General features: G+C 33.2%; 4 protein-coding genes across 4 annotated transcripts in view; 1 reads left to right on the top strand and 3 right to left on the bottom strand.

Moving 5' to 3' along the window:
* LOC135138747 (uncharacterized) overlaps positions 1-2,981 on the bottom strand; it is a 31,803-nt gene extending 28,822 nt beyond the window's left edge. Inside the window, exon 1 of the mRNA XM_064068747.1 lies at positions 2,885-2,981. The gene's annotated coding sequence lies outside the window, so the exon portion shown is untranslated. The remainder of the gene's footprint in view (positions 1-2,884) is intronic.
* The window catches only part of LOC135138737 (uncharacterized), a 254,941-nt gene that overhangs the window by 28,822 nt on the left and 200,650 nt on the right, over positions 1-25,469 (bottom strand). The window lies entirely within an intron of this gene.
* Positions 4,940-6,357, top strand: LOC135138884 (terpene synthase-like). The gene is made up of 7 exons (XM_064068909.1): positions 4,940-4,970; positions 5,023-5,075; positions 5,135-5,294; positions 5,356-5,503; positions 5,563-5,880; positions 5,930-6,032; positions 6,112-6,357. Exons 3-5 carry the CDS (start codon positions 5,251-5,253, stop codon positions 5,707-5,709), a joined length of 339 nt encoding a protein of 112 aa, XP_063924979.1. The 5' UTR covers positions 4,940-4,970; positions 5,023-5,075; positions 5,135-5,250; the 3' UTR covers positions 5,710-5,880; positions 5,930-6,032; positions 6,112-6,357.
* On the bottom strand, positions 6,515-7,471 carry LOC135139138 (uncharacterized). The gene is made up of 4 exons (XM_064069261.1): positions 7,374-7,471; positions 7,083-7,323; positions 6,890-7,026; positions 6,515-6,837 (listed from the first exon to the last, which is right to left on the bottom strand). Exons 1-4 carry the CDS (start codon positions 7,435-7,437, stop codon positions 6,542-6,544), a joined length of 738 nt encoding a protein of 245 aa, XP_063925331.1. The 5' UTR covers positions 7,438-7,471; the 3' UTR covers positions 6,515-6,541.

Raw genomic sequence — 25,469 nt, 5'->3', positions numbered from 1 at the left:
ACATTGAAGATGGCATTTTTTCAGCAAAATTTTGGGGTGACGTCATAAATTTTTTAGGGGGGACGACCAAATACATTTTGATCAAAAATTTACCATGCTTATGATAATTTTAAAATATCTTCAAGATTTCGAAGCATTCGGTTTTGTAGTTCCTGAGTAAATCAGTAAAATAAATTTACGCTTTCATTTATTTTCTTGAATCACCCTGTATATGCAAATCCAAAAAATATAAATGGAATGATAGATCACAAGTACAGACTGATCATATTTTGTGCATTTTAGATATGATTTATTCGGCAAACTTTCGAGCTGACGTCATCAAGTTTTTGGAGGGGATAAGCAAATATATTTTGACTAAACATTTATTATGCTCTTTATAACCTTAAAACATCTGCAAGATGTCAGAGCATTCCGTTTTGTAGTTCCTGATTAAATCAATAAAATATATTTACGCATTCATTAATTTTTTTGAGTAACTCTGTATATGCAAATCCAAAAAATATGAATGGAGTGATAAATGACAAGTACAGGCTCATCATATTTTGTACATTTTAGATATGATTTATTCGGCAAACTTTCGAGCTGACGTCATCAAGTTTTTGGAGGGGATAAGCAAATATATTTTGACTAAACATTTATTATGCTCTTTATAACCTTAAAACATCTGCAAGATGTCAGAGCATTCCGTTTTGTAGTTCCTGATTAAATCAATAAAATATATTTGCGCATTCATTAATTTTTTTGAGTCACTCTGTATATGCAAATCCAAAAAATATGAATGGAGTGATAAATGATAAGTACAGGCTCATCATATTTTGTACATTTTAGATATGATTTATTCGGCAAACTTTCGAGCTGACGTCATCAAGTTTTTGGAGGGGATAAGCAAATATATTTTGACTAAACATTTATTATGCTCTTTATAACCTTAAAACATCTGCAAGATGTCAGAGCATTCCGTTTTGTAGTTCCTGATTAAATCAATAAAATATATTTACGCATTCATTAATTTTTTTGAGTAACTCTGTATATGCAAATCCAAAAAATATGAATGGAGTGATAAATGACAAGTACAGGCTCATCATATTTTGTACATTTTAGATATGATTTATTCGGCAAACTTTCGAGCTGACGTCATCAAGTTTTTGGAGGGGATAAGCAAATATATTTTGACTAAACATTTATTATGCTCTTTATAACCTTAAAACATCTGCAAGATGTCAGAGCATTCCGTTTTGTAGTTCCTGATTAAATCAATAAAATATATTTGCGCATTCATTAATTTTTTTGAGTCACTCTGTATATGCAAATCCAAAAAATATGAATGGAGTGATAAATGATAAGTACAGGCTCATCATATTTTGTACATTTTAGATATGATTTATTCGGCAAACTTTCGAGCTGACGTCATCAAGTTTTTGGAGGGGATAAGCAAATATATTTTGACTAAACATTTATTATGCTCTTTATAACCTTAAAACATCTGCAAGATGTCAGAGCATTCCGTTTTGTAGTTCCTGATTAAATCAATAAAATATATTTACGCATTCATTAATTTTTTTGAGTAACTCTGTATATGCAAATCCAAAAAATATGAATGGAGTGATAAATGACAAGTACAGGCTCATCATATTTTGTACATTTTAGATATGATTTATTCGGCAAACTTTCGAGCTGACGTCATCAAGTTTTTGGAGGGGATAAGCAAATATATTTTGACTAAACATTTATTATGCTCTTTATAACCTTAAAACATCTGCAAGATGTCAGAGCATTCCGTTTTGTAGTTCCTGATTAAATCAATAAAATATATTTGCGCATTCATTAATTTTTTTGAGTCACTCTGTATATGCAAATCCAAAAAATATGAATGGAGTGATAAATGATAAGTACAGGCTCATCATATTTTGTACATTTTAGATATGATTTATTCGGCAAACTTTCGAGCTGACGTCATCAAGTTTTTGGAGGGGATAAGCAAATATATTTTGACTAAACATTTATTATGCTCTTTATGACCTTAAAACATCTGCAAGATTTCAGAGCATTCGGTTTTGTAGTTCCTGATTAAATCAATAAAATATATTTACGCATTCATTAATTTTTTTGAGTCACCCTGTATATGCAAATCCAAAAAATATGAATGGAGTGATAGATCAGAAGTACAGACTCATCATATTTTGTACATTTTAGATATGATTTATTCCACAAACTTTTGAGCTGACGTCATCAAGTTTTTGGAGGGGATAAGCAAATATTTTTTGACTAAAGATTTATGATGCTCTTTATAGCCTTAAAATATCTGCAACATTTCAAAGCATTCTGGTTAGCAGATTAAAAATTAAATTTCAAAATGTTGTTTTATAATTTTGATTTTTTTTCCAAAAATCTGGACGTTTCGGGTGAAAAGTCGATTCAGAGTTGTAAACTACATGTGTAGGACTATGTTATTTTATACAATTGAAAACCCATTTACTATGTACAATTTTGAAGTGACGTCATCGCTTTAGTGGTGGGGATGATTAGACAAATTTTGGTTAGCGTTTTACCATCTACATGATATTCTTAATATAAGTACAAAATTTCACAACAATCGGTCGAGTACTTTCAGAGATTATCTGTCTAATAAAAATCCGGGACAACAGACGGACAGACGGACAGACGGACAGACGGATAGACGGACGGACAGACGGACAGACGGACAGACGGACAGACAGACGGAAATGGGAGACCTATTTCTTCGTCTTCTAGGGGTCATGAAAGATCGAGAAAACGTAAAAGTAGAGAGTCGGCCGACGGACTCGATTACAATACTTCCTTTGCTTACGCTCGGGAAGTAAAAATACGCGTACATGGTAATTTCTAACTGCAATTTTCAACTTACCCGTCAGGAAATTCACTTATTTTTGAAATTTATGATCACAAAAAACTTTTATAAAATATGTTTACAATTAAAGTATTACTTTATTACGGTAAACTTTTAAATCATCCGTATTACAATAACCACCAACTTTTTAATGTTGTTCCTTATATACTATGTTCCAAAAGTGGGGTTAGCATATCTGATAAGTTGGTGTTATCAAGAGCAAGACTTTCCAAGTTATGAAAAAAACAAAATCTGATAAATGGCTAATTTAATGTTTTCTCCACGGTTCATAGCTTATAATGTATAAATATGTTTCGTACGTAGATTTAGATTTACGAGTATTAAAGCAACTAGCAATAAATTAAAATAAAATAAAGCAAACAAGAGATCAAGTAATAATATGTACACGTAGTTTACGGCGGGGTGAATAGCTATAAGGTTAATTTAAAACAAAAAACAATTAATTTTTGATGTTACTGAAACTATGCTGTACCAACTTCAGATGTTTGTGGACGAAACACCATCGGATGATTATGAAGCATAGCTTAATGTACTTGCATGCTTAAAATGAGAGTTAGTCTCTTTTAGTTTTTTGTTTAAGCTTCGTAATAAATCAATAAACACGTCACCCACATGCTTTTTGCAAAAAGTGCAAAAAGTTTGTACATAATTAACATTTTAAATTCATTGCTTTTTGGTTAGTTACTACAAGTAAACATTTTAAAAGCTAGATTTAAGATATCGATAAATATGAAGTGTTTATTGACGTCTTGCGTGAAAATTTTCCAATCAAATCACAACATTTTTTCTTATTTAAGTAGTATAATTCATATTTATCTAGTTGTTTCCATTTGCGTCGTAGCAGATAAGATATTATTTATTTGCCAAGAATTGGTTTCGCAATTCAATTATATTCAATACAGTACAGAAAGACAAAATAAAATTGACAGTCAAATAGCAAATAATTTACATCCTAAAACTTTTTGTATATCTTCTCAAATTTTTTAATTATAAAAAAAAAGTAAAATTTGCCACAATTTTGTGGAAAATTTATTAGTGCTTTTGACGGTTGAGAGAGAAACCGAAGTTAAACAGAAACATTACATGATATAATATATATAATATTGTTTTCGCTATATAGATAAGTAAATAAATAAATTAATAAACACAAGACAAATCTTCACAATATCTGAAGACAGAGGAAGGATGTAGGTATGTATACAAAGATGTCAATCATAAAATAGTTTTTTTCTTTTGATTTTCGTCTTCCGTCAATTGTGTTCTGCTAATTGTCAATTTTGTGCTGATTAGAAAGAAAAACAAAAACGGCTGGAAAAAGCTCCAGCCGTCAACAGTCACAATGGTTGTATTATTCCGCACCTATTTTATTCACATATGATTCTTCTCATACCGATTAACTTCTTGTTAATTGTTATTAAAGAGGAATAAACACAACGAAACATTTTTATAAACGTTTATTATCACCAGCTTTCACTAAAAATGTCTCAAAGCACCAACAAAAACAGTGTTTGATGCACTTATTCCCTCTGTAATTTATAAATAACCCTTTTTGCGGCGCATTTTCTGGCCTCAGTCTGGCGTATTTCTTGTACAGTTCCAAATGACTGATCGACTTCTTTTGCTCATGAACAATGGTAAATCGTCGCGACTTTTGTGTCTTAGTGTCAACAAGGACGGTTCCTCTATACAACTATTTCTATGCTCAACAGTTCTTCGGTCCTGCAACTTCGACCACTACCCATAGTAGCAAATTTTGAATCCCTAGGGATTCAAAAAATTTCAGTTGTTTTAGGGAATTCTCAACTGCCGAGGATAAACAAAGATGAAAGTCGAAAGTTGTTGCTGTAAAATTAAGTTGAAGAAGTTCGTGATAAATTTAAATTACGAAGTTGATGTAATAATTTCATGGAGTAGCAGCTACAGGGCGAAATCAAGACTATAGTCGCTGACGCTTTCTTCATTTTTGCTGACGTAATTGAAGAATGATAAATGGGCTATTACTTTTTTATAACGACTCGTATTAGATTTATTTGTCAAGGATTTTTATAAGTAGACACGAAAGACAATTAAGGCAGTTATTTGTGTATGTTTCGTATCTTCGTACGTATAACAAAGAAAAATAATCAGAATTATAGGAAGGCAGAAATATCTACCAAACACAGACGAAACGGAGATCAAAGGCGAAGAGGTAATGTAGTCACCACAGTAAAATTTTGTCTGTATTTTTTAACAAACTATTGATTGTAGATATTGGCAAGACCAGTGGAACACTTTTACAAGCGGGCCCAGAAAATCGGAACATTTTTAACCGACTGTTTGGTGCTTGCAATGTTTGGGTAAAGTGCCCTCAAGACGAATTGAAAATGTTTAATGATATTGAAAGTGGACTATACGAAATGCTTATTATGTAAGTTTCGTTATACTCACCTTAATTTAATTACCTACTTTAATCCATGTACTTTTTCCAGAGTAGACGATATTCTGGACGGAACGATACTTCGCAGAGGACTTTTTTCTGCACACATGGTTTATGGAATTCCGCTAACTCTGTATGCTACACTACACAAGATGGTTCTAATAATGAAAAATGTACTCTGTTATGCGGAAAACCGGGAGGTAACCAACAACCACTGATGAAAATTTCTCTCTTTGTTACTGTTTATGTTTTTATTTAGGACATCGCTCTTGATGATTATATTACTTTAGGTATTCGATTCTTCACTGGACAAGGACTCGAAGTCTACTATAGAGACATCCAACAATGTCCTACTTTTAACGATTTTAGAGCACTAATTCGTGCTAGTAAGTTCAAGGTTTTATAATTTTTGAAATGGAGTCTCCTGTTTTAGAATGTGCCACTGCTTTCGTATGGGGAGTCCAATGGTTAAAACTGTGCGCTAAAAACGATAAAATCGAGTTGAGTGTAGATTTTTGTAACAAAATAGGTGAATTTCTTCAGATATATGACGACTACATAAATTTGCAGTCCTAAGGTAAGCAACCGACTTACCCGTTTTTCATTTGTTTGAACTAATTTTCTAGTACGCAACCGTTCGGATTCTTTGCGACGATCTTGATGAGGGAAAATTTAACTTTCTTGTAATGCATGCAATTCACACCCATCCCAACGATCATCGCATTCTGAGTATCCTTCGTATAAAATAGGAGCTTCGCTTTGTCATGGATCCAATATCACGATTTATTTTCTTAATTCTCTGTCTTAGATATGTTAAAAAAAAGACCACTGGATATAGAAAGTAAGAAACTCTTTGTGGAGATACTGGAAAGTTTTGGAAGCTTCGAGTACACGCGAAAGGTACTGGAAGAGTTGAAAAATGGAATTCTGGTCGACGTGGACGACATGAATGTGGGAAAAAAATCGTGTCTAGAACGAGTTCTTCACGATGTACTCGACAATTTAGAAACGGAAATTTATTACGATGGTTGCGAGTAATATAAACTTCGCGATTGCATGTGTTTCATTTGTTTGTAAAGGTACGATACCAAATTAATTCTACAGGACGGTAAAAATGTAATGTATCTTCTAAGTGTCGAGTTTTAAATTAAATTAACCGTTCCAAATATGCTTTGTATACGCTATCTACTTTATTTTACTGCATCATACATTTGTCATACAAAATTCTTTATTCCTCGTTAATCGAAAAAGTTCTGCGCCGGTACTCTTCGCAAAATATTATTGAACCACACTATAAAATATTGTGTGTAGAAATGTGGAAATAGTTCTAGCAGGTAGTTAAGCGCGTCGTTTCCGTTTTGGTTAATTTTGGCATTCAGAGCATCGTTCTGCCACTGATCATCAAATACTTTCGTATAATTAAATATGGTTTGTTGAGGTACCATATACAACGTACTGTTGACCGCTCTAAAATAGACGGTGCCATTTCTTGGAACTTCTTGCAGGTTGAATGTTAGTTCGAAAGTCGGGTTAACTGAAAAATATAAACTGTGAATGATCCAGTCTAAAACAAAGTATCTTCTTACCTAATAGAATAGAACTATTTCGGCTTATCGTGTTCATTGGAATGGTGATAAATCTGCCATATATTCCATAATCAAACGTGAAAAGCACCGCATTGTAGGTAATGTTTATGGACAAAACTCCCGACGCAGGATTGAATCTGAAAGAAAATTATTCAGGTGGACCCGTTTCACGTTTTTTACGTATTTATAATACGTAGCGCTGGTTGAGTTGATATTCGTCAATCCGAAAATTTCCATGTTGGTGTAGTTTTGTCGAAGACCAGTCCTTGCATCTCCGTATACGGCTGGACTCGGTACTTTGAAAGGGTCGATAACTGGTAGATCGTAGTCGGGTATGGGTACTACCATCTGGATGATCGCGTGTTGAATGGCATTCGATAAACAGTTATTAAAACTTGGAAGTTGTATATTGCATCTGATGATAAAAGTTGGCACTGAAGAAATTTTGATTATGATGAGAAAAACGGGAAAAGAAGGTACTTACTTGGGCCCATGCAGTAGCAGCAGGTTAGGAGGGCTGCTGTAAGAATTACCGCCGAAGTGTTCATTGTTTCGACTACGAACTGTTGGCCAGAGTTTCTGTATTTATATTGTATTTTTGGTGAGGTAGCGAATATTTATTACCCCATTTTTATCACGCTTTTATTAGCTTGGGTTGTATCTATGTATGTATGTAACGGAATCTTTGAGCTTAATTTTCATCGGTTTCTAAAAGTCTGATCATCTTGAAACTTTGCACACGTCTCAAGGATCGATGACAATGCAATAATTTGATAACAGTTTCCCATTATCCTTATTAGGACCGCCAGGATCCTCGATCCTACGGAGACCACTGAGTGGTTCTTTCTAGAAAAATCTAAATAAGTAATTAATTCCCCAATTTATGAATTTGTCGCAGACTAAAAAATGAAAAATAAATAATAGTTTAAAAAACTAAAAAAACACGCTTTTATTGCTAATCGAACTAAAAACTAGAAAATAATTTTTAATGACAGAGTTTAATATTACAGTAGTAGAAGATCAAACAATCAATCATAATAAATCACCTCAAATTAAAATTATAATAAAATTTAAGTTATTAACAGAATAATTCAATTCAGAGTAAAAAGCGTGGGGTGCATTTTACTGCGGTTCATAACCATCCTCTCATAGATAGTTGCCAATAGAATGATTGTAATATTTAAAATATCAAGCACCCCACGCTTTTTACTCTGAATTGAATTATTCTGTTAATAACTTAAATTTTATTATAATTTTAATTTGAGGTGATTTATTATGATTGATTGTTTGATCTTCTACTACTGTAATATTAAACTCTGTCATTAAAAATTATTTTCTAGTTTTTAGTTCGATTAGCAATAAAAGCGTGTTTTTTTAGTTTTTTAAACTATTATTTATTGTGAGTAAAAATGGTGATAAATATCTTACCATATCAGTTTTTTAAAATGGTTACTATTTCAGTTCGAAACATGCAACAATTAACAATTTAAAATACCATCAAAATAACAATAGGTACATACAAATTGTCTCTTCGACTGTTGCGCAATAACTATTAACAGATTCAGGAATGTTATGACTTTTATTACAACCGAAGATGTTATGGGCCATAACATCTATGGTCTGTTCAATAGTTTATTGGTTACAGGTGACCTCAGCTTCCAATTTTGTAAATTTACTAAAAGAATAAAAAATTTTTACAATTATTGAATTTTTTTTCCTTAAAAATCCAAGTCAGTTTTCACTTTTTATTGATTCGTAAATTAATCAAGCTTTTATAATGAAAAGTGAAATGCCTGAGGTAATGCCCCTGGATATATATAGCCTAGAGGCCTACCCTAATCTGACCTTTTATTAAAATTTCGGTATAATGACTACTAAAGACTTATCCATTCACGATCTTTATACCGGCTGTCTGAAAAATGGCGGATTAAATCTTCAGCACGTTATATACGGGGGTTTCGGGAGTCCCCAAAAAATAATAAAAAAATTCTTTATAACGTAGATAACGAAAAAAACGTGGTTTTAAAAAATAAAATTGGCAACATTGTACACTGCTAATGCGTGAATAACTCCGTCTTAAGTACTTTCTGGTTTCTTAGTAACGATGCTGACTGAAATCCACCTTCGCTTTATATCAGGCAAACATTGTTGTCAAATGGAATTTTATCAAATTATTACAAAAGCAACACAGCCATATCTTTGTGCATTCTAACGGAAATGGTAATTAAACATGGTCATGGGCGAGAAAAATATTAACTAAAAATTTTACTACTAGTTATTCTGATAATGAATGAGTTGTTTAGTTGTTAAAGGTAGCAAAAGAACCAGTGGCGGCTCCTCAGAGGAGGCAGGGGAGGCTGAGCCTCCTCTATTTTTTGGAGCTGAGCTTCCTCTAATTTTTTCGATGAAAGAATTTGTATTTTTGTAGAAATTTGTTATTTTTCAGAATATTTTGTTTGATTTTATTTACTTTCATCATATATCAGGTTAAAATGTCGAAAAAATTTATATTTGCGCCCTTACAATCATAATTCACACCTCTCCGCGTTTGGATTCAGCCGTAGAGGCTAGCTTCCGATGGAAATGCATCTTACTATGGAAACTGTAACCTTGACGCATGATGATTCTGCACTGCATTGGCTAAAACGTTGGTCGGAACGCCGCTTCAGGCCGCTAGCCTCCGGCTAGTTCATCTCTTTTCAGATCAAGTCGTACGGATAATTTTATCTCTTTCTTATTAATTGGCGCGATCGGGTGAAAACAGGAAAAACATTGAGGTGGTTTCGCACGTTCCCTGTTCAGTGGTGTTTAGGCTTTACGTTGGTAAGGTGTTTTTTGTATCATTTATTTGCGTTTAATTTCTGATCGTTATAAACAACTAGTATTACCGGCATATTAATATTACTTATACATAACGAGAATGACCAACCAAAATAATTCAGTCTCTTGTGCAGATATCGTCGATTATCTATTAAAAAATGAATTTACTACCTTTGATTATGATAAAAAGATAGCTATAAAACAAAAGGGGAGACCAACACCATCACTCCCATTAATGGTAATGACAGGCAGAAAACAAAACAGAGCATTTCATGCAAATAATTATAACAAAACCAAATGGTTAACGGCTTCGGTTTTAAGGAACAAATTATACTGCTGGAATTGTATATTATTCACAAGTGATAAATCTTCCGTTTGGGGCAAAACCGGCTATAATAATTTACAAAATTTATCACGAGCTGTAGAAAGGCATGAAAAATCACAGGAACACATATTTTCTTCGATTAAATTAGAAATGCTTGGTAAGCAAAACATTGCCAATACTTTAGATTCGGCTCATAAGAGGGATATTGAGAACTATAACGAGAAAGTTGTTGAAAATAGGGCAATTTTGAAAAGATTAATCGATGCAATAATTTATCTATCAACGCAAGAGTGTTCTTTTCGTGGGCATGACGAAAAAAATGATTCAGATAATAAGGGAAATTTTAAAGAATTGATCGATTTATTAAAAACCTACGACTCAAAGTTACAAAATTTTTTAAATGAAGCTACAGTTTTTACTGGAACCTCAAAATCAATTCAAAACGATTTAATTGAAAGCATCTGTTTTGTAATTAAAAATAAGACAGAAGAAGAACTGCAAAAAGCCGATTTTTTTTTCTTGGCAGATAGATGAAACTACAGATATAACTTGTAAAAGCCAACTATCCGTAATTTTAAGATATGTTACAGATGGCGAACTTGTTGAGAGATTTACTGGGTTCTACGACGTTAGTAGTGGAAGAAATGCTGAAAGTTTATTTCAGTTATTAACAAAAGAATTCAATCGGTTTGATCTGAAAAATAAATTAATTGCCCAAACTTATGACGGTGCTGCAGTAATGGCAGGACATTTAAACAGTCTTCAAACTAAAGTAAAAAATATTGCACCCCAAGCCTTATTCACACATTGTTATGCCCATAAACTCAATTTGGTATTAAGCAAAGCTTGTAACGGTATAAAAGACGTCAGAATATTTTTTTCAAACCTGTCAGGATTTTCATCATTTTTTTCAAAATCAAGCAAACGATCAGAAGTTTTAAATTCAATCGTTAAGCATAGGCTGCCAAGTAACGCTCCTACTCGTTGGAATTTTTCAAGCAGAGCTGTGTTTACTATTAATTCACACAGACAAAAATTAATTGAGGTTTTTGATTTTATTTCCGATAGTGAAGAATTTTTAAATGATCATCAAACTTTGAGAGAAGCTTATGGGCTCAAACGGTTACTGCTAGATAAAAATTTTATTTTTTACCTAAAAGTTTTTACAATGATTTTTGAACAAACTGATATAATTTTTCAAATTTTGCAAAACAGATCAACAGATGTTAATTATTCCAAGGGTAGACTTAACTCATTAATAAAAAAATTGAAAGATTTTCGTACTAATGAAATTCATTTTAATGACTTATACAATATATTTTTGGACGATGCAAATGAAAACTATACCGAGAATGAACCAGGACCTTCGCAGCACAAAAAACGGAAAACGTCATTTAATTTAGAAAGACAAGATTTACATTACAAACAAATTTATGCACAAATTTTGGATATCATTATCGTTCAACTTGAGACCAGGTTTGCTGATATCGGGGCTCTACAGTATTTTGATTTGGTAAATTATGAGAATTTTGGAACGTTTTCGAAAGAATTTCCTAGTAATTTGCTACAAGAACTTACCAAGCAGTATTCGTCTTTTGATCAAATATCTCTGAAAAATGAACTGTCTGTTCTTTATTCGGATACACATCTTCTAGGAGAATCTACGTCAGTTCAAGAAATGGTAGCATTTATTTATAAAAATAATCTAACAGACTGCTTGCCTCAGTTATACAAGCTTTTATGCCTAGTTTTATCAATTCCAGTAACTTCTGCTTCCGTCGAAAGATCTTTTTCAGCTCTTAAGCGAATAAAAACATATAACAGAAATAGAATGTCTCAAGACCGGTTATCAAATGTATCGTTAATTGCAATTGAAAAGCGTTTGGTAAGCAAATTAAAAGAGAATAATTCATTTTATGAACATATAATCGATCACTTTGCCAACATGAAAAATCGTAGATTACCACTTTGCTATAAGAAGCTTTAATTGCAGTAGGTAGTGCATAATTTTTTAAACCAAAGAATTTTATTTTTATTTGTTATTTCGTTTTAATCCTACGAATTTATTTTAATTTGTTTTTTTTAAGAATATTTATGTATTTGTTATTTTTTTGAGAATTTACTTTTTATTTTACACTTAGTAAGTGGGATAATAGGGCTGTCGGCGAACCACCCACTAAAATCAAAAAGGTAACGCGCCGCTGCAATACCGCAAGGTGGTGTGGAAACTTGCAAATATGATGTAATACGATTACCACACATAAAGATGTAAAAAGTAGTGCTTTTCAAATTTGAGCCTCCTCTGAAGAAAACTTCACGGGCCGCCACTGAAAAGAACCAATTTTAAAATCATTATAACTCCACCAAAATGTGAGAAGGATTTTTTTTACTATTTTTCCCAGACTCACCAGTTGATTGTTAAGAGTATAGCGGTATAGTAAAGTAGGCTTTCATATTTTTTCTTTAAGTTGGATAAACTGATTGACATTTTGCTTTGAGCTGGATTGCCACTTTTCTATTTCACTTATTAGATCAGAATTATTAGACACAATTTTTTAATCAAGCAAACAAAGGTTTTAATTTTGTTTAATATTTTGAAAATGCCTAAAATAGTTTTACTGCAACAAAAAATTGCAATAAAAAGATGTTTTTTGCAGTTTCGAAAAGGCAGACCCGATCTTTCTTTCGAAGAAGTAACTATGAGGGTCTCGAAAATATTTTCTGTAATGTAAAAATTCGCTGGAAAATATTTTTTAATTTTTTTTCTCATAGGTGGGAACACCAACTGTGTTATAAACAGGGGACCAAAGTTTAAAAACATCACTATCTGGCAAGCGAAAAACCAACGAATTTATTTACAAATTATATGTTTCGGAAAGACCTGCAACGACAAATTTGGCAACTTAATGAAAAAACAAATATTTCACTGTAGATACTCTTTTGGCATATTCTAGGGAACAGTTGGAATTTAAAGGGGGGCGAACCACATTATACAAAATTCTTAAGTCAATGGGTTATAAACACAGGGAACTAAATGGTCGCAAAATTCTATGTGAACAAAAACATGTCGTTGCAGCCAAAATTACTTTTTTGAGAACATATTTACAGTTTCTAAATTCTTGTGAAAATTTGACTTTCGTGTATTTGGATGAAACATGGATCTATCAAAATGGTTCGTCCATTCGTCGCTGGGTGCACGATACGGATCTGAAACGCAATCCCACCAAAATTAAAAGTGAAGGATCAAGGTTTACTATTCTCCACGCGGGTTGTTCAACGGAGTTCTTGGATGGTTGTAACAATTTTTTAAATTCAAAAAATAACGATAGAGACTATCGTAAAACGATGAACGGGACAATTTTTCAAAAATGGGTGGTTAATCAGCTCATTCCTGCTTTGGCAAAGTTGAACCCAAAAAGTGTGGTGGTTTTAGACAATGCATCGTATCATTCGGTTCAGTCGGATAAACCACCCACTTTTTCTAGTAAAAATGTGAAATGCAGGAATGGCTCATTAAACATAGTGTCGAATTTGAGAAAAAATTTTCTAAAAAACAGTTGTGAGATTTAATTAAACTCTTCAGAAACGATAGAAAAAAACGATATTTGGTAGACGAGACATAAAGAGAAAGTGGCCATGAAGTTCTTAGATTACCTCCGAACCATTGTCAATATACCCCAGTTGAAATGGTGTGCGGATTTTGTAAGAACTATTACAACAAGCATATAAATTCTCAACATTTATTAAACAATAGGGTGGAGAATTTATGGCTTGAGGCGCTTTCTAAATGGACTCCAAACATGTGGCAAAATTTTTATAAACATTGTGAAAAACTTATTTTGGCAGATTGGGAGAAAAATATGGGAAATCTTTCGTACGAATCTATACCGCCTTTCATTATTTCGCTAGGTGAATCTGATTCAGAATCTGAATTTGAAAATGACGGTGATGATACAGATTTTCATAGCGAAATAATGGAAATGGGGTGAATTGTAGCTTGTCGGGGGGTGATATTTTTACGCATCTTTCGTTCTAAATTTACCAAGGCAGTATGTGAAAAACTACCTGACGTACAACAAAATAAGTATAATTTTAGTTAGATCATCCACGTTGTTACTTTGCACCAAATTTTAAGGATTTTAATTTTTTTTGTAACTCTTCATGGACCTGTAGAAGGCGTATAGCAACGTTCTTATTAATAAGCGTTTGGAAGTACTTAGTAAAAGCAAATAAAGAGCACTTACGTAAGCATTAGTAATAGCTATATAGATAAATCATTCAATTTAAGGCCGGAAAAATGTTTCAGAAGAGCTAAACCCATCAAAACACTAGAGCAAGGTTGTTGTCTTTTACCAACCCTTTTAGTAATCTTAGAACAGGCAAAAAAGAAGTTGGAAGATATGGAAATAGGCTGTTCACAAAGGTCGAAATTTCCATTTCTAAGAAGAGTGGGCGTGCAGAACGAACTGATGATTGAAAATTAAAGATGGGATGCTAAATGTGGCATGCGACAAGAGTCGTATGTAGAACCCCCATTCATATAAAAACAATGTTTAAGTGAAATTTTAGTGTTTGTTCCTTACATATGAAATAAACACTTACAAAAAGTCGAATAACTGTTTTAAATAGCGTAAAGTTTTATGCTTTCTAAGAAATGGATATCGTTGACTTGGTTATTGCTACTGAAAACTGAAAGTATCGGCAACAACGTTTAAATTTCTGACATATTTTTTAACCTTTAATTTAATAAAATAACCTAACGAAAAAAGTTCAGGGAATTTTTATTCTTCTGTATCGAATACCAACAAACTCACTAGATTTTTAAGGGCAACCCTACTATATAAAGATCGTGAACGGATAATAATAGACATATCAGAGCTTCTCTATATTTCCTCAAAACACTAATACATTCAGTGGTGGCGTAAAGGGGGGGGGGGGGCGGTGGGAGCGGTCCGCCTCGAGTACCAAGCACCAAGGGGTGACAACGACAACTCACTCGCAGAAGAACCACTCTCCAAAAAGTTACAAAAAAAATCGGGACGGTAGACAGACGGACAAACGGACGGAAACGGGAGACCTATTTCTTCGTAGGGAGAAGGTTATATTTTGCATTTTTCTTAGTATACATAGCCATAAATTAACACCTGAGACTATGAAAATGATTGATACCATTGTAGCCAAACATATAAAGCTATTAATAGACGCCATTTCTGAACTAAAAATGACAATTCAGGACTTATCTACTGAAAACTTGAACCTAACGCAATGAAATCGGTAAATTAAATAACATCTTACCTTGTGAACAAACCAATTTTGCTGATATAGATGCACAGAATGCAAAAACTTCTTACCGGAATGTAATTACGAAGAACTCCCAGAAGACGATAATAGTAAAGCCAAAAGACGATAAACAGTCTACTAACAAAACAAAATTTGATGTTATGAAAAGTGTTGATCCTCTTAAAGACGTCAATATTGGAAAAGTTAAGAATTTGAAAGATGGCGGTTTGTTATTGAAATGTGATACTTTCTGCAATTTTAAACAAATTGCCCAAGATAAACTATCTGCATCTTATGAAATTCGTGAGGTCAAATCAGTAGGACCTAGGATTCGAATCGCCGGTATCCCTGATTATATAGAATCAAAAGATGTATCTTCCTACATGAAAAAACAAAACGAATCCATATGTGATGAGAGCTCCATTTGGAATTTACTTAAATTCAGTCCAATAAAAATAAATAATACGGTCTTTCAAGCAGTTTTTGAAGTTGACTTAATAACATATAAAAAAGCGTTAAGTTTAGGTCATTGCCTTATTGGTTTAAACAGTTGTTCTATTTAAGACGCCATAGATATCACAAGATGTTATAATTGTAATACCTTTGACCACTCCCAGAAATATTGTAAAAATACGGTTTCTTGTCCTCGTTGTGGTGGTAATCACGGTCTTAAGGATTGCAATTCAGATACAGATTCATTTACTTGTGTAAATTGTAATAATCTAAACATTAAAAATAAAAACAGTGAAATTAACGTTAACCACGCGGCCTGGGATTATGGCAAATGCGGGGCACACCAACAAGTCCTCCAAAAAATAAAACAAGATTTATTTGGACTCCCAATATAGCAATCACGTGATGATTCCAGGGTAATTTCCTTGCCTCGTTCAAGTTCATCTAATCAATTTTTGTCAGATAATTCTGGCAATATCTGCATAAAAAATTCCAAAGTACTCTTTATTTACTATCAAAATGTTAAAGGCCTTAACACCAAATTAACTGACGTATACAATTCACTTGCTAGTTGTCACTATGATGTAGTTGCTTTTACTGAGACATTCTTGAGTGAGACTGTTCAAAATTCTGAAATCTCCGGTCCTAATTATATTATTTATAGAAATGACCGCAAATATTTTTCTTTTAATTGTGAAAGAGGAGGAGGTGTTCTTCTTGCTGTAGATTCAAATTTAAGATCTCACAAATATAAACTTGACAGTTTAAACTTTAGTGCGATACCAGTAATTGATGTATTGGTTGTAAAAATTTGCATGGCTCATGGTACTCTTAATGTTATTGTAGTTATGTTCCTCCAGACCCAAGAGTTAGTGCCGGGGATGTAGAACTGTTTTTTGAACTTCTTTCCTCATTACGTTCATTATTCGGTAATAACATAATCATTCTTGAGGACTTCAATATACCAAGTTACTTTGCTTATTTAGTAAATTCTCAATTAAAAGATTCAAAAATTAATTCACTTATTTACTTCTTAAATTTAACTAATTGTCACCAACATAATTATATTACAAATAATTACGATAGATTATTAGATGTAGTTTTATCAGACAAGCAGTGTGTAATTGTGAAAGCTAGTGACGTATTACTTAACCAAGACGCCCATCACCCGAGTTTAGAGATTGAAACAAACTGCCTCAAGTTGTGTCATGGTAAATATTTGTATAATGGTAATTTTAAAACCTATAATTTCAGAAAAGCTGATTTTTATCAGTTGTACAGTTTACTCCTGAACACAGCCTGGTCCTTTATTACTAGCTGTACTGATGTAGACATTGCGTGCTCCCTTTTTTACTCCAAATTAAACAACATAGTTGAGTTGTCAGTTCCTAAAAGCAGTCGATTCAAAAAACGTCAGTACCCACCATGATTTAATTGCCACATTATTCAAAAACTTAAGCCAAAATGGAAACTTTGGGCTATTTATAAACGTAATAATGATGTTGAATCCTATAATAAATTCAAAAATTTAAGAGCTGAGATTAAAAATGAGATCAAACTGTTCCATATCGCATACATGCAAAACATCGAAAGCAATATCCCTTCTGTTCCGAACCTTTTCTGGCAGTATATTAAGAGCTTTAAACAAGAAAATCTCATACCGAATTCGATGACGTACAACAATAAAATTATAAACGGTCCTATGAACATCGTTAATTCATTTGCTGACTTTTTCAGCACTCTTTTATCCCATCTGATTCCTCTGGTGCAATTTTCTCCTATCACTGTACCTCAGTTTTTAGAAAATCTTTTAGTGAAGAAGAGGTTCTCAAGATTCTGCAAAAGATGAAAAAAAAATGACAACTGGGCCTGACGGCATCCCGTCTTTTCTATTAAAGGATTGTGCCAGCGTCCTCGCTTTTCCATTAATGATTATTATCTTTAATCTTTCGATTAGCTCTGGAATATATCTTTCCCTTTGGAAACAGTCATACGTTTTTCCTGTCTTCAAAAAAGGAAACAAAAGCGAAATAGAAAATTATCGGCCCATAACGTTGCTGTGTAACTTTTCTAAAGCATTTGAAACATTATTACATAATGCAATTGTTCATCATATTAGAACATATATCACCCCATTACAGCATGGCTTCTTCAAAGGTAGATCTATTGAGACTAATCTTTGTTGTTTCACTCAAGTTGTTACAGAATCATTTGATACTGAAGCCCAGGTTGATTGTATTTATACCGATTTCTCAAAGGCATTTGATAGATTAGACCACTTTAAGCTACTAAATAAATTAAGCTCTTTCGGTATATCAAATGCATTTATCAAACTATTCACATCTTATTTAATTGCTAGAACGCAAACTGTCACTCTTAGTGCTTTCCATTCGGGGGTTCCACAAGGGTAAATTCTTGGGCCTTTATTTTGCATTATGTTCATTAGTGATATAGTATCTAATCTGGATTCTCAATGTCTTTTATATGCTGATGACCTGAAAGTATTTAGAAAAATATAATCTTTTTCAGACCACCTTAAACTTCAATCTGATTTAAGAAAAAGGTCTTCCTCTAAATATTTCGAAGTGTGGTGTAATGACGTTTTCACTGAAACATAATAATAGCATTTATGTGTACCATGTAAGTGACACTGCGCTTCAACGGTTTGTCACAATTAAAGATTTGGGAATAGTTTTTGATACAAAGTTATCATTTTCAGAACATTATGATTCAATAATAGCATCAGCGCTCAGAGCTTTAGGATTCATAATTCGAAACAGCAAGCATTTTCAGAACAACAAGACTCTCTTCTGTTGTACTTCGCATTTGTGAGATCAAAATTAGAATACGGTTGCACTATTTAGTCTCCCTGTTATAATACGCACTGCCTCAAAATAGAGAATTTACAACGCAAATTTTTAAGTTTTCTGCACTTTAGAGCATTCGGTTTCTATCCGGATAGAGGTTTTCCTCATGATACACTGCTATCCATTTTCTCAATTCAGAGGTTAGAAATGAGACGTGTTATTTTGTTTTTATAATAATAATAATAATAATAATATTAATAATAATAAATTTATTACCCAACAGAAATTTTCCATTAACAGGGTAATTACAAGTTAATTAATGTTAAACTAAACTAAGAGTACTAAAATAAAAAAAAAACTAAAATACTACTAAAATAATCAAATACAACCGCAGTTAATTAATTAATTTAGAAATTCAGTTAAATTCGACATACAGTGTGCTGGTGTGTAACAATATGGAAATAAATTAACATTCGCTCTTAAACAATTGAATCAAAATAACCCCTGGCAAAATTAACTACCAAGGCTATCATTGTATAAGTCACATTTTTGAGAAATTTTATTAAAGTTCTGACACATTACATTAATAGGTGATTTCATACCAAGATTGGTTTTGTAGTGTCTAAGTTTGAACATACTCTTGTCCCGTGTATAAAATGAAGGTACAAAGAACTGAATTAGAAATAAAAGATATGGACAATCAATTCTATTACGACACAATTTAACTACAAAACATATGCTAGCTATTAACCTTCTACAGTGCAGTGACTGAAACCCGAAACGTTGCAGTAAATATTTTTGATTAGTACCACGACTGGGATAGGTATTATCAGTTCTAAAACATAATAATTTTAAAAACCTCCTTTGAACCTTTTCTAAGTTGATTTTTTGATATATGTAGTATATGGGGACCAAATAATGTTAGCATATTCTAATTTGTATCTAACTAACGAAAAATACAGGATTTTTAACACGGGCACACTATGGAAATCTCGGGAGTTACGTACTATAAAACCAAGAGTTCTTAAAGCTGCATTAGTTATGTAACACAAGTGATCAATGAATGTCAATTTCTGATCAAAAATTACTCCAAGATCCTTAAATGTGGAACATCTGTGCAGTTGAACGGTGTTAACGCTATAATCAAATATAATTTTATTCTCATTCCTAGTGAAGGAAATCACTTTACATTTTGCTAGATTTAATTTTAGATTATTGTTCTCACTCCATTTGAAAATTTGGTTAATGTCAGATTGAAGTTGTAGGCAGTCCTCCCTACTTGACACTATTCTGAAAATTTTTAAGTCGTCTGCATATAAAAGGCACTGCGAATTGACAAATAAATCAACAACATCATTGATATAAATATTGAATAAAAGTGGCCCCAATATCGATCCTTGAGGCACACCAGTATTAGCTGTGTACTTATCAGAGAGGTAACCGCCAAGGGATACGTAGTTAGTTCTATGATCAAGATATGATTTAAAAAAATTTAATAATGTTTCCGAAAAGCCAAGACTTGGCATTTTAGAGAGCAATATGTCATGCTGAACACAATCGAACGCTTTTGAGAAGTCAGTGTATATCACATCCACCTGCCTTCTCCTATCTAGCGATTCAGATAGAAATTGCGAGATACAAACCAAGTTTGATATTGTTGATCTATTGGTCATGAAACCATGTTGGGATGTAGTTATTAAATTTTTTATTTTAGGAAACACGCGATTACGAATCACCCTTTCGAACACCTTAGATTAATTTGATAATAACGAGATTGGTCGATAATTTTTTATATTTGACACATCACCATTTTTAAAAATTGGGCAAACTCTTGCATCTTTCCAGCTGTTTGGAAACGTTTCTGAATTTAAAGCTAAATTAAACATGAAACACAAAGGTTTAACAAGCGCTATAGCACAATCTTTAACAATAAAAGAAGGAATCTGATCAAACCCTGACACACAATTAGGTTTAAATCTCCTCATAGCACTATAAATTTCCTCTTCACTTAAATTAGATGTTTTCTCTTTAAACTTGTAAATAGTAAAATTGATTCAGATGTAGGTATTATTGGGAAAATTGTCTATTTTGGTACCTAGACTTAATACCAGAAATCCAGAATGTTTTTACGTTGAATTTTCAAGAATAAACGTACATATGTTTTCACCTATTGTCATTATGTGTCGTAACTATAATAATTTATACAGAAATCATTTTGACCTATTCAACAGCAGTATCCGCCAAATTAAAAGTTTGCGTTTATAATTTTGAATTAGATTTTCTCTTTTTTTTTAATTCTTCCCCATCCTTATAAATGGTTTATCTGTTAGGATTGTTAATAATAATAATAATAATAATAATTAAACTAGTCGCTTGATAGTGGATCTCCTTGCCGTAGCCCTTTTCTAACCAAGAATTCTCCTGACATGTTTCCTTCCAAAATAATTTTATTGCTCGTATTTTGTAGTGCCATTTTAACTAACCTTATCAATTTTCTTGGTATTTCTAGCTTTTTCATTGCTTCGTATAACATGTTTCGGTCAGTGGAATCACAAGCTTGTTTAAAGTCTATGAAAAGAATGTGCAGGCATAGGTTTTGTTTATAGCTGCTATTTTGGGTCGTTTTTAGAGTAAAAATCTCATCTATGGTTGATCTTCCTGCTCTAAACCCTCCTTGATATTCTCCTATTGTTTGCGTGGTGTATTCTCTCATTATTTTACCTTATTTCTTATGATTTTTGCCAAGATCTTATAAACTACATCAAATATGGCTATTCCTCTTTAGTTTTCACATTCCGTTTTGTCTCCTTTTTAAAATATGGGGTAGATAATGGCGCTGTTCCATCCTTTCGGTGTTATCTCCTCTTGTCATATTCTAAATATTAGTTGATATATTCTCTTGATAAGTTGTTCGGTTTCTAGTTTCATTAGTTCTGCAGGTATTCCTTCTTGCCTTGTTGGTTCTTCTATTTTTTCTTGTTTTTCATTGTTTTCTTGTCTGCTTGTTTTCACTACTTTTGGATGTTGTTCTTCCTCCGTCTTGTCATTTAGTAGGTCTTCAAAATATTCAGACGATCTCTCTAGTTTTTCTACTGTGTCTCCAATTAGTTGTCCTCTACTTCTGCAGTATACTGTTCTTGTGCTCGTGGTCTGTCTTGTCTTCCTGACTTCTTGGTAGAAGTTTTGTATCTCTTTGTTTTGGTAGTGTTTTTCTATTGCATCCATTTTTTTTTAGAATATTCTCTTTTTCCGTTTGCATATTTGTTTGGCTATTTTCCTTTTTTCTTCATAAGCTTTTATTGCTTCATTTGTTGGTTTTTGATCTGTTCCTATTTTTGCAATGTTTCTACTTATCAAGGCTTTCTTACATTCTTCATCATTCCAATCTTCCTTTCTACCTCTTCGTTCGGTGTTGTCCATGTATTTCTTTGCTGTTTCTACCATTTCTGCTTCAATTTGGTTCCATTCGTCTTCTGTTGGTTTCTCAGGGCTTTTTCTTCGTAAGTAGCTCTTACGTTCCATGTCCCCAATTTAATTATTGTTCTATCACTTTTGTTCCCCTTTCCTGCTGCTTTTTTCTTGTTTTTCCATTTCGTGTCCCTTTATCTCGCCATGTCGTCTTTGTTCGTTCCGAGTTTTTTCCGCCTGGTCTAGTTTTTTAATTCTTTGTTTTTGTCTGTATCATTCCCATTTTTTTTCTTATTCCATCTCCATATTTCTCCCTCTATTATGATCTTTTGATATCCTACCTTGAATCTCTTCCCCTTATTCCTTTCTAGTTGTGCTATTCTTCTAAGTTTCTTTTGTATTATTCTTTCTTCCTTTGTCATGTCATCATTTATATAAATTGGTTCGTCATTTCTGTTTTTTTAATTTACTTTTGTTTTCCATTATTTTCATTTTATATTGGATGTTGTTCAATTCCACTACAGCAGTTTCTCCCTCAACTCCCTTACTGTGTTTACTTCTATCCTTACTGCCAATTCTTTGTCCATAAAATTTTTCATTGCCTCTGTTAATTAAAATGCTCTGTTTGTTTTCATTTATTTCAACCAAAGACAATGAATTATTCTGCAAAGTGTGTGGAAAAGTTGTAAAGAAACATTTAAAATACTGAAGCTTGAATTATATTCACATTTTCGTTTCCTAGTTTAAATGCGAAAAAAAATCACACTTTGAACAACACTGCAGTGGCGATGCATAGAAAAAGAACGAGAATAAATCCAGTAAACAGACTTTATTAAACATTAGTTGCGACAATGATTTTAGGCAAGTTTGCACCGATTTATGTAGGGCATTTAGCAAATATTCCATGGAATAAAGTTAGTTGTCCTGAGTTTAAGAATTTTACGCATAAATATACAGGAAGGCATTTACCCTCAGAAAGCACTCTGAGAAAAAAATATTTACCAAAAGATTACGATATGGTGAGCACTAGAATTTTTATTTAAAAACTTTTTTACATAAATTTTATAATTTGCAGGTAATTAAACAAATTAGAAATTCTATTGGCAATAATAATATTCGGATTAGCGTCGATGAGACGACGCACAGATTAGGAAGATAGCCCATTTAATAATTGGAAAGTTATCTTCCGAAGAAGCTGGCCGTCCATTTCTACTAGCTTTGAAACAGCTGGATAAAACTAAATAGCAACACAATCTCGAGATTTATAAACTAATCATTGGGTGTGCTATTGATAATTTTAAGCATTGAAATTATTAGGAGTATAATTTATTTAATTGTGTAACGGAACTTAGTTTTGATTAAAAAAGAAGAGAGGGCTAATAAGAAAAAGGGTTGACAGATAGAAAATAGTATCTGAATGTTGATTTTTTTGTTGAGTTTTGTACATTTAAATAAATGAATCATATTATAATTGGCGCCCAACGTGGGGCCCGAAGCACCCCATTGTACATTCACTGTTAATTGTGTGCAAAATTCCATGATGCCGCCGAAACTTAATATTCCAGCTTCAGTTACTCTATCGGCTGACCAATTTAAGCAACTACTATCGACAATTAAGGAGCAAACTTCAACTACACAACAGTTCGAGGCACGACGAAGCGTATCACCAACTTCTTACACTCGATCTGCAGGTAGTTTTGCTAAATGTAGTGCCACATTTAAAGGGTCAGATGACGCCGGTATGAAGCTTTTCTAGACAACATCATAACATATAAAGACTACACCAATATCAGTGACGAAAATGCACTGCGTGGTCTTTCAATGTTGCTCGAGTCTAGCGCTGCTACTTGGTGGCAAGGAATCAAACCGTCGACGAAAGACTGGCAGAATGCAGTAAATATCCTCAGAGAAATGTACTCGAAAAAATTACCCCCTCATGCAGTCTTCCGAGAACTCTTTGCTCGTGAGCACACACAACACGAAGCCACTGATATCTTCGTTGCGAAATTTCGAGTTTTAATCGCCCAATTACCATATAGTGTCGCAGAAGAAATGCAGCTGGATATGGTTTATGGACTTTTATTTGACTATTGTTTCGTGAATTCGCGTTTCGCAAACAAGAAAGAAACACAAACCAAGACGGAATGCAAATAAAGAAGTTACGACCTCGTTGTGAACATTGCAAAAAATTTGGTCACTTAAAGAATGAGTGTCGCCAACTGAAAAAAGAAAACGATGATAAAGAACTGTCAAAGTCAACATCAGCAAGATCAAAACCTGAGTGTTATGGCAGTGGTACTCCTGGCTACTACAGATGGAACTGCCCGAAATGCAAAGAAAAAGCAGACGTCAAAACTAACTGCTTTGAATTCTCACGGCTATCTTTAGAAAATGAGTCAAGCTGCGACGCTCCAATCCTACCTTTAGAAGTGAAAGGTGCAAAAAGAATTGGACTTGCCGATTCAGGATCAAAATGGAACATAGCTGGTCACACCCTCTATAAGGTGTTACAAGATAAAGGAGTTAAGTTTGAAACAATCGATGCAGTGGTAACATTAGCTGACGGAATTCCTGGAGATAAGAAACTACTGATAACAAATGTAGGCGTTAAGATAAAAGACAAAATAACTCCAACTAGTTTTGTTCTAATGCCGTATTTAACCCAGAACCATACGCTCTTAGGGCGGGAATTCTTGAAGAAGGCTAACATTGGTATAGATTTCCAAAACGAGTGTTGGTTTTTTAGAGATAAACCAGAACATACTTTCAAATATGGAATTAAAACAAACTCCGTAAACATTAATCCCATAACCCTACGCCAAAATGAAGCTCAGAAGAGTAAAGACACAGCAAAAGATGAAATAAACACCCTACTTCAGAAGAATAGCACCATTTTCGAACAAGGGGAAGAAACTACGTTTGCTACGCATCGAATTAACACACAAAATGCTGTACCAATCTCCGTACCACCGTACCCGCTGAACGGACCAAAGAAGCAATTCCTGCGTGAAGAATTGGATCGATTAGTAACACAAGGAATTATAGAAGAGTGCGAGTCACCATGGTCCAGCCCTGTGGTTTTAACTCCAAAAGGAGACAGCTATTGTCTTTGCATAGATTATCGTAAGCTAAACTCAGTAACGGTAAGCGATAGTTATCCAATGCCGCGAATAGACGATATTCTTCACACCGCTAAACATACACCATTCATGTCTACAATTGATTTACAAGCAGGTTACTGGCAAGTTCCTGTTGCTGAAGAAGATCGTGACAAAACTTGCTTTGTGACTCCATTTGGGACGTTTAAATTCAATCGAATGCCTTTCGGGTTGAAAAACGCGCCCCCGACATTCGTTCGATTGATGGACAGATTTAGATCCGGTTTGAATGACACTGCAGTGTTCGTATATATAGACGACATTTTCAGAAACCTTCGAGAAGCACATAATAGACTTACAAACAGTGTTTTCGCGTTTAAAACTTTTTG

This window comes from Zophobas morio, unplaced genomic scaffold (genome assembly GCF_036711695.1).
Source record: "Zophobas morio isolate AGI-343-1 ecotype UQ-CSIRO unplaced genomic scaffold, CSIRO_AGI_Zmor_V1 ptg000030l, whole genome shotgun sequence".
NCBI classification, from domain to species: domain Eukaryota; kingdom Metazoa; phylum Arthropoda; class Insecta; order Coleoptera; family Tenebrionidae; genus Zophobas; species Zophobas morio.
Note: the sequence above shows the minus strand (reverse complement) of the source record. Positions and strands in the feature narration are given on the sequence as shown.

What these genes read in the sequence shown, in the direction of transcription:
- LOC135139138 (XM_064069261.1), bottom strand. Translation starts at nt 7,437, where the DNA reads ATGAACACTTCGGCGGTAATTCTTACAGCAGCCCTCCTAACCTGCTGC. An exon ending in CTGCTACTGCATGGGCCCAA is followed by an intron (nt 7,324 to 7,373) that starts GTAAGTACCTTC and finishes AAATTTCTTCAG; the next exon opens with TGCCAACTTTTATCATCAGA. An exon ending in ATCAACTCAACCAGCGCTAC is followed by an intron (nt 7,027 to 7,082) that starts GTATTATAAATA and finishes ATTTTCTTTCAG; the next exon opens with ATTCAATCCTGCGTCGGGAG.
- LOC135138884 (XM_064068909.1), top strand. Translation starts at nt 5,251, where the DNA reads ATGTTTAATGATATTGAAAGTGGACTATACGAAATGCTTATTAT. An exon ending in CTATACGAAATGCTTATTAT is followed by an intron (nt 5,295 to 5,355) that starts GTAAGTTTCGTT and finishes TACTTTTTCCAG; the next exon opens with AGTAGACGATATTCTGGACG. An exon ending in GTTATGCGGAAAACCGGGAG is followed by an intron (nt 5,504 to 5,562) that starts GTAACCAACAAC and finishes GTTTTTATTTAG; the next exon opens with GACATCGCTCTTGATGATTA.